At 56.7% G+C, this 9,326-nt stretch overlaps 1 protein-coding gene across 1 annotated transcript; it reads right to left on the bottom strand.

Moving 5' to 3' along the window:
- Positions 1–958: 958 nt before the first annotated feature.
- Positions 959–9,043, bottom strand: SMO (smoothened, frizzled class receptor). Its single transcript, XM_010706896.2, has 13 exons — positions 9,038–9,043; positions 8,807–8,819; positions 6,558–6,763; positions 5,756–5,965; positions 5,503–5,675; positions 4,771–4,990; positions 4,564–4,687; positions 4,395–4,487; positions 4,109–4,217; positions 3,792–3,977; positions 3,083–3,231; positions 2,809–2,943; positions 959–2,254 (listed from the first exon to the last, which is right to left on the bottom strand). Exons 1-13 carry the CDS (start codon positions 9,041–9,043, stop codon positions 1,713–1,715), a joined length of 2,166 nt encoding a protein of 721 aa, XP_010705198.2. The 3' UTR covers positions 959–1,712.
- Between the last annotated feature and the right edge of the window lie 283 nt (positions 9,044–9,326).

Genomic DNA, 9,326 nt, shown 5'->3' with positions numbered 1-9,326 from the left:
CTCCTCCCAGCAGCCTCCGCGCTGCGCCGCACCGCCCTCGTGCCCGCCCCCTTCGCGCGGGGGATGCTGGGAGGTGTAGTGCGGCGGTGTCGGGGCGCGGAATGGCCGCGGCGATGGACAGGAGCAGAAGTGTTAGGGAGCGTCCCAAGAGGGGATGCGGAGATGGGGAACAGCACTCATACGTAGGGTTGTCCCAACTGGACGCGATCCGTGCATGTCCCTTCCCTCGGGATATTCATCTCTATCTCTGCCTGCCAGCGAAGGGAGAAGTCACGGATTAATCTCCGCGCCGCGTTAATTGGGCGCTGCTCCGTCGCGTCGGGGCGTCAACCCGCGCTCGCCCGCTGAGCAAACGGGCCGTGCCGCAGCTCTCCGGCGATACGATGCGATGTCAGCGCCAGCGGAGCGCTGCCGGAGGTGTTATCTCGGAAAACAGCCGCTATCAGACAGGGAGGGAGCGGCTGATGAAATGCGGAGGGCACTGGGGTGGAGCAGTTCCGTCCAAATTTAAGAGAGAAGCCGGATTTCGGGACAACCAAGCACTCCCCGGGCACGGCGGAGCGTGGAGAGCTGCGCTCCATCCGTGGATGTGGGTCCGTGCCTCCAGGACCCCCCGACGAGCGGCTTTGGAGACGTCCAGATCCACAGTGCCATCTGCTGGCAAAGGGTTCCCCCTTCTCCCCCCCCCGACTCCCCACAACAGTCCTCAGTACCACAAGAACTCCTCCAAGCATCCCAAAATATCCCCAGGGCGCCAGCGTGCCATTGGATTCCAAAGCGACTCCCATCATTGCTTCTGGTTCTCCACAAAAGCCTTCTCCATTTTCACCCCGATTTGCACAGGGGCAGCGCTGAGGAGCTCCCATGGAAGCCAACCCCGACCCCCAGCACTTTTAGGAGCTTCGTCGGTGTTTCCCCACCCTCAATTCCCCCCCACAGAACCCAGAGCAGCTGCCAGCAATGGAAACTTGGCAAATTTAATACTGATACAGGAGGGTTTCTGCTTTACGCAGCAAAAATCAACCCGTGGAGGTCGCCAGGGGGGGGTAGGGAGAAAGCCGTGAGCCTACCGGGACTTAATAAACACTCAAAAGACATTTACAGGGCTAAGGGGGAGATACAAAGCACCAGCAAGGACAGGTGTCCTCCTACATCAGGGCTCGGATATAATTTGTTCCTTTTTCTTTAAAAAAAGTTTAAAAAAAAAAGCTTTACTCGGGGGGTTGGTGCACCCAGACGGCAAAGGGGATCTGGAAGGCACTTTGGGATCCCTGCAGCAGAGCCTGAAAAATGGGGATGATGCTGCACCCCGTGCAGGGCCGCCACGTCTCGGTGTATTACAAAGAATACAAAAATAATTGTTTAAAAACCCTATTGGCACCGTAAAAGTGTTGGGAAGCTCTACGTACCATCTAGCTGTGGGGCGGCAGAGCAGTCCATGTGTGGGGATCGAAATCAACACCTTAACCTGCCTACCACCATTGGGGTGTGAGGGAGCATCCCCCTCACCCCTAAATCCTGGCAGCGCCTTCGAGGGGTGCCGCTCCACCAGTTTCTCTTCTCCCATCCTCAAATCCCGCTGGTGGATCGGGATGAGCATCAAATCCATCCGGACAACGCTGGGCCTGACCCCGGTGTTGGTTGGGCTCCAGCATTCCCTTGGGGCTACTTGGATGCCGTTGGGCTCCGCTGTCCCCAGCATCGTGCAGGGCTCAGAAATCTGAGTCGGCATCCAGCAGCTCCGCGTTCACCAGGTTGGTCCGGGAGTGGATGGGAGCCAAGCCGGCGCGTCTGCCCCGAGTCCTCGTCACCCCACTGCCACTAGGAAGGGGCTCAGGGGGCCATCGAGGGCCCCCGTTGTGCTGCTGGTGCCCGACACTGGGGCCGGGGCTCTCCTCATCCTCTGGGGAGCCACTCTCAGGGCAGAAGGGATTGGTGATGAGGTGGGGGATGTGGGCTCGGCGCCGGCCATCCCACAGCCCCCCAGCACCGTTGGGGAGCCCCGGGAGGACTGCGGGGATGAAGGTGTCCCCTCTGCACCGGGGGATGGCCACCAAGCAGGGCTGCTGGGGCAGCCGGGGCAGGCGAGGCACAGAGCTGGGGGCCAGGGGGGCCACAGAGAGCCCGGCACGGCGCTCAGGGCACACCTCCTCCTTTTTCTTCTTCCTCCGCTTCTTCTTACGGCTGCGCTTCTGCAGCTCTGGAGAGACATCGGCTTCCACCACCCAGAGGTTGCTCCGCTCCTCCGGTGGCACTGTGGGACATAGGGATGGTAAGAGTGACCACAGCTCAGCCCACAGAGTCCCAGAATCATAAGGGCTGGAAGGGACCTCTGGAGATCGTCCAGTCCAACCCATCACGTTCCCTAGGGCAGGCAGCCCTCTCCTGGACTCTCTCTAGCAATTCCCTGTCTGCCACAAACTGGGGAGCCCAGAACTGGACCCAGTGCTCCAGCTGTGGTCTCCCCAGGGCAGAGCAGAGTCCTTCTTGGACACTGCTGACTCATGGTCAACCATTGGTCAACTGCTTGACAACCACTGGCCAACCTGTGGTCAACTGTTGGTCAACCACTGGTCAACCTGTCATCATTTACTGGCCAACCTGTTGTCAACTGCTGGTTATCTACTGGTCAACCACTGATTCAACCATGACCCCTAAGTCCTCCTCAGAGCTCCTTTCCAGCAGCTCAGCCCCCAGTCTGTAGTGATGTGTTCCTCAACTGGTGCAGGACCCTACGCCTGCACTCAGTGAACCTCATCAGGCTCCTCTCCACCCAACTCTTCCCCATTCACGTTCCCAGGGACTTGCCAGGTGTTGCCACCGGTGTAACAGAGACGTCCTGGGGCAGGATAGCCCCTCTCCTGGCCACCATCTTGGTGACATGCTGAGCCCACGCGGAGGACACATCAGCTGATGGCTCATTGATGTCAAACGCCAAACCAGCTGCCAAGACAAAGGAGAAGATCCATCAAAAAGGTGGGGGAGAAATCCACCCTGAAGGTGGGGAGAAAGAGGGAAATCCATCTCAAAGGTGGGGACAACAGGGAGAAGCGGTTCCATCCCTCCCCATCACCATGCATACCCACGGGACCGTCGTGCGAGACGGTGTGCATACTGAAGGACAGCTCCCGGCCTGGGTCACGCAGCAGCTCCTTACGCTTGGAGAAGGCTTTGGCAATCATCTTGCTCTTCTTGATCCTCTTGGGCTGGTCGTCGCTCTGTCCTGTCAGCCTGGGGACAAGGTGGGGACATGTGGTGGCCCATGGCAAAGGGTACGCGCAGCCACAGCCCTGGGGACTGTCCCTGTTTGGAAGGGGTGCACCAAGGGCTGGAGACTGTACCTGATGGGTGTCCTGTGGGGGTGGAGCTGTCCTACAACCACAACACACCACCCCATTCCCCATCCTGCTGTGACCCCACAATTTGTTGACTCAATGGACAAAAGTCAGGGGGCAATCTCCAGCATCTCAAGATGTTGGATGTCATCCCAATATCTGAAGATGTTGGACAGGGCATAGAGCAGTGGTGACACATAATGGGACATTGTCCTGCAACCAGGACATACTTTGTGGGACATGCCACCCCATAACCTATCCTCAAAACCTACTGCGACCCCACAGGTCATTGACCCGATGGCCAAAAGACTAAAGATGACCTCCAGCATCTCCAGAAGTTGGATGGGGCGTGGAGTTGTGCTGACATCCCCACAGGAAGCTGGATAGGGCACAGAGCTGGGGTGATATCCCCATGGGACACTGGGTGTCAGCTGGAGTGACATCCCAGGATCCCACCTGCACCAGGTGCGCTTCCAGATGAGCAGGGTGGCCTTTGTCCAGACCCAGGTGCTCATGGAGATGCCAGTGCCAAACATGGCAAAGAGGTTGATCTTCTCCACCAGCAGGCTTGGACGGTTCTTGATCTCACACTCTGGGATGGGTTTGTTGGTCTGCGTGGCGATGGTCACGTTGGCCTCGCACCTGTGTAGACAGACATGAGTAAAGGGGACACCCAGCACTCTCAGCAGGGGATGCGGTCCCCTCTTGGGGGACACAGAGTTCAAAACAAGTCACTTAACGCATCCCCTGCTCACTGTCCCTGTTCCACTCACAGGACATATTCCCGAAAGCTTCGTTCCCACTCTGCCTGGTTGAAGAAGTCGTAGAAGTGGCAGCCAAAAGTGATGAAGACGAAGCCAAAGGCCAAGAACCCGAAGATGCCTGAAAGAGAAGTTGGACATTCCTGGCTGAGTCAAGCTCCAGTGATCAACAACATCAGCAACACAGTTTTGCCTCTTGGTGCCAAGATGTCAGACAGAGATGCCTGCATCCAAGGGACAAACACCCCCATTCCCACCCCAGCTCCCACAGAAGTGGTGCTCCTGGGGCTGCTCTCACCCAGACGCAGCATGGTCTCGTTGATCTTGCTGGCAGCCTTCTCGCTCAGCAGCCCAGGGTGGTTGCTCTTGATGGAGAAGAGCGTCATAACCCCTGTGGTGTGGGGACACAATGGTCAGGGTTGAGGATACCTGCAGTGCCTCCATCCCCACAGTGCACCCACACCTACCCCGGATGAGGAAATAGCCGCCGACGATGAGGACGAGCCCGATGGGTGCCAGGACGAAGCCGGCGCGGTAGCGATAGTTCTTGTAACCCACAAAGCAGATACCGCTGACAGAGTCACCATCCACCTGGTGATTGGGGATGTCATCTGGCTGCGCCCACCTGAGCAAGCAGGGATCAGGGGGGGAAGATGGGTTTGCAGCCCCGTTACCTGTGCCACAGCCAGGATGGCCACGGTGAGCACAAAAGGGATGGACCAGGTGATGAGGTGGAAGTAGGAGGTCTTGCCCAGCAGCGGCTGGTAGGTGGTGCCCAGCGCCTTGAAGGACGTGTGCCAGGCATAGGTCAGCATGACAAACCAGATGACGCCCGACATCAGCGAGTAGTAGACGATGACAAAAATGATGACGCAGGAGAGCGTCTCGTTGGAGCTATGGGGAGCAAGACAGGGGTGCCATTGGCCACTGGGAGGGGATACGGGGGCCCTCCTGTCCTACAAGTGGAGCATCCCCATGTTCCAAGAGCCCTGCAGTTCCCCTGAGCACAGAGGACTTTACTTGCTTCTGGGGATGCCTCTTGCTTTGAAGCCCCAAGAACTCTCCCTGTTCCTGGAAACATTTCTTGCCCTGGAGCCTTCAGGACCCTCCTGCAGACACCTCTAGTCCCATTGGTGGAAGAACCTTCCTAGCTCCTGAGAACACCTCCAGCCCCAAAACCCCAAGGCCCCTCCTGGGGACATCTCTGACCCAGAGACTCCAAGAACCACCTTAGATCCTGGGGACAACTCTTGTCCCCAAGCCCCAAAAATGTCCCTTGGTCCTGAGGACATCTCTTGCCCTGGAACCCCAAGAACCCCCTTAGGCCCAGGGGAAACCTCTTGATCTAAAACCCTAAGAACCCTCCCAAGGACACCACCTGGGTAGGGGATGATGGTGACACATACGTGGGCTCCCCCAGCCTCATGGTGCCGTCGGCACGGCACACGATCTCATCTCGGGCGCCATCCATGAACTGCGCCAGCCAGCCAATGCTGCCCACAAAGAAGCAGGCGTTGACGTAGAAGAGGATGACGGCGGGGTAGCGGTTGGAGTTCCTCCAGTCGGCAACAAAGGTGGCCTAAAGTAGGACAGGGACGTTGGTGACCGCTCTCCTTTTGGAGCCAGCCATGTGTGGTGTCTCCCAGCAGCACGGCTCACCAGGGTGAAGAAGGTGCAGAAGATGGTGACGGAGCTGAAGGCGGCGATGTAGACGTGCATCTCACGGTGCTCCGTCTCGGTGAACAGAGGGTTCTGGCACTGGATTCCGCAGCCCTCCACATCCTCATACCAGCTCTTGGGGTTGTCTGTGCGCACCAGCGGCGCCTCGCACTGCCCTGAGCTGTTGAACTTGATGTTCTGCACCTCGTTCTGCAGGGAGAGGGGAAGTCAGGGGGAGGGAAGGGGGAAGGGAAGGAGATGAGGAGGGGAGAGGAGAGGGAGGGAGAAAAGAGGAGGGAGAAGGAGAGGGGAGGGAGGAGGAGGAAAGAGGGGGAGGAAAGAGTGAGGAAGAAGTAGAGAAGGAGAAGGAAGAAAAGATTGAGTAGGTAGAGATAAGAAAAAGGAAAAGAAGGAAAGAGAGGAAGGAGAGAGCAGTAGGAAAAGGAGGAAATGGAAAAAGAGAGGCAAGGGGAAGAGGGATATGAAGAAGGGGAGAAAGGGTTGGAAAAAGAGAGAAGAAAGAGGAGAAAAGGAAACAAATAAGGAGGAAGAAGTGAAAGAGAGACAGGAGAAAGGGAAGAAGAGGAAAAAAAAGAAGAGGAGGAGGAAGAGGAGAAGGTGGCACTCCAAAGACAAACCACCAGGATGAACAGTGGTCTCATGGTAAGGTTGGGGACAGCCAGATACTACCCACTCTTGGGGATGCAAAGGGGTGGCAGCAGGATGCTGGCACCCACCATGTCCCCACCACGTCCCCAGGTGTGCCCCGTGTCCCCACTATGTCCCCAAAGCGTCTCCATACCGGGCAGCCCTCAGGGAAGCGGTCAGGAGTGCACTTGAGGAAGTCGGGCCAGCCACGCTCGCGCTCCACGATGGTGCAGGGTGCACGTGTGGCCTGGCACAGGGTCTGACTGGGCAGCTCCACCTGCCCATCCTCACACTTGGGCATGTAGACGGCGCACAGCAGCGGCTGGATCACGTCCCAGCAGCGCGGCGCGTTGCGCAGGCCTGGGGAAATGGTGTGGATATGAGGCATCCATGGGTGCCGTGCCTGTTCCTGTGACCCTGCAGTGCTCCCCTATATTGCTGCCCTATATTGCACCCAGCCCTCCATCACCTCTGCCATCACCTCCCATACCCACCCACACCCCCACCATCACCCACCACTCACATATCTCCCATTCTCACTGCACTCTCCTTTATGCCCCCCTCCTTCCTCACATCCCCACACCCCTCTGTTTGCTCCATTCTGCCTCTAAGCAACAGCTCACTGCATTATTACCCCCTACTGGACTGCAGCAGCAGTTTCCTGTGCTATCACCCTCAAACCTCCTCCCTACTCCTCTTCTCCTTCAGCCTGGAGAAGAGGAGGCTCAGGGGAGACCTCATTGCTCTCTATAACTTCCTGAAGGGAGATTGTAGTGAGCTGGGGGTCAGCCTCTTATCTCGTGTCATTAGTGATAGGATCAGAGGGAATGGTTTCAAGCTACGGCAGGGGAGATTCAAGCTGGACATTAGGAAGTATTACTTTCAGAAAAGGTGGTCAGGCACTGGAATGGACTGCCCAGGGAGGTGGTGGAGTCGCCGACCCTGGGGGTGTTCAAGGAAAGACTGGATGTTGTGTTGAGGGACATGGTTTAGTGGGAGCTATTGGTAATAGGTGAACGGTTGGACTGGATGATCTTTGAGGTCTTTTCCAACCTTGGTGATTCTACGATTCTATGATTCTATACCTCAAACCCCCTACTACTCTCCCCTCCCTCCCCAATTACTTCCACAGTGCCCTCCATAACCCTCCATACTCCATATTACTCCCCTCCATAACCTCCCCTCTCACACCCCATCACCTCCTATTACACCATACCTACCATACCCCCATACCAATCACCTCCATCTCCCTCTATTATCCCCTTATACCCCCCATTATCCCATAATGACCACAGCAACAGCTTCCTGTACTATCACTCCCCTTCCTTATACCCCCATGCCCTCCTTACACTCTTATACCCCTCTATTACCCCTATACTCCCACATATAACCCCATACTTCCCATTACCAGCCCAAGTTCCCCATTACCCCATACATATTACCCCCCACACCCCTCTAATATCCCCACACCCCCTCTTTGTATCCCTATACTCCCCCATTACCCCCACACTTCCCTTTCTGCCTCCATAGCCCTCTCCACAACCCCCACACCCATTACACTCCCCTATAACCCCTTTAACACTCATAACACCCCTTTTATCACTGTACCCCCCATTACTGCCACAGCCCCTTACACCTCCAGACCCCCCACCCTTCATTACACCCATATCTTACCATTACTTCCAAACTTCCCTTATACCCCCATACACCTCCATTGCCCCCGCATCCTCCACACCCATCCATTACCCCATTATTCCTCATAGGTCCCATTATTCCCATATCCCTGTACTGTTCCCATACTCCCCCTTATCCCATACCTCCTCTCATCCTCCATACTGCTCTATTACCCCATAGCCCCCCCATTACCTCCATAGACTCCTTTATGCCTGCATACCCCCTGCACCCCCCATCACTCTCACAGACCACTCTTATATCCCAAACCCCTCTAGTAGCCTCATATCCCCCTCAATACCCCTACAGCCCCTAATACCTCCATGCCCCCCATAACCCACCCCACTACCCCATATCCAGCCAAAGCAGCAGCTTGCTGTGCTGTGACCCCCAATACCCCACAGCCCCCCATTACCTCATTATCCCATACCCCACACTGGATCAGAGCAGCAGCTTGCCATGCTATGACACACATTACCCAAAGCCCCTCATCACACCACAGCCCTCCATTACCCCAATAGCCACATCACTCCGTTACTCCTTACTGGACCAGTTTGCCATGTTGTGACTCCATGTTACCCACAGCCCCCCATCACCCCATAGCCCCCCATCACCCATTACTCCCTATAGCCTTGTACTGGACCACAGCAGCAGCTCTCCATGCTGTGATCCCCCAGTATCTCTCACCATCCCATTATCCCCCACCACTCCACCAACCCCCTAGCCCCATACCAGACCACAGCAGCTGTGGCCAAGCAGTGACACTGTTACCTCCATCATCCCATCACCTCACTACCCCCCATCACCCCATTACCTCCACCACTCCATCACCCTCACCACTCCATTACCCCCATCATTCTCTATCACCTCATCACTCCCACCACCCCATTACCCCCCACCAGCCCATTACCCCCATCACCTCATTATCCCCCATCATCCCCATCACCTCCACCACTCCATCACCTCCATCGCCCCATTTCGCCCATTACCTCCACCTCCCCATCACCCCACCATCCCATTACCCTCAACACCCCGTCACACCCCACCACCCCATCACCTCCATCACCCCCATCACCTCTACCACTTCATCACCCTCATTACCCCCCACCACCCCATTACCTCCCATCATCACTACCACCCCATAATCCCCCCATCACCCCATTACTTTCACCACCCCCATCAACCCATTACCTCCACCACTCCATTGTCCCATTACCCCCCAGTCATCCCTATCACCTCCATCACCCCATCA

The sequence above is a fragment of the Meleagris gallopavo genome, chromosome 1 (assembly GCF_000146605.3).
Source record: "Meleagris gallopavo isolate NT-WF06-2002-E0010 breed Aviagen turkey brand Nicholas breeding stock chromosome 1, Turkey_5.1, whole genome shotgun sequence".
Classification (NCBI taxonomy): Eukaryota; Metazoa; Chordata; class Aves; order Galliformes; family Phasianidae; genus Meleagris; species Meleagris gallopavo.
The sequence above is the reverse complement of the archived record's forward strand: the minus strand, read 5'-3'. Positions and strand labels throughout refer to the sequence as shown.

Excerpts from the sequence above, each read along its gene's own strand:
- SMO (XM_010706896.2), bottom strand. Across the intron at positions 4,488-4,563 it reads CGGCTATTTCCTCATCCGGG|GGGTTATGACGCTCTTCTCC; the intron begins GTAGGTGTGGGT and ends CCCACACCACAG. Across the intron at positions 3,232-3,791 it reads TGGAAGCGCACCTGGTGCAG|GCTGACAGGACAGAGCGACG; the intron begins GTGGGATCCTGG and ends CCTTGTCCCCAG.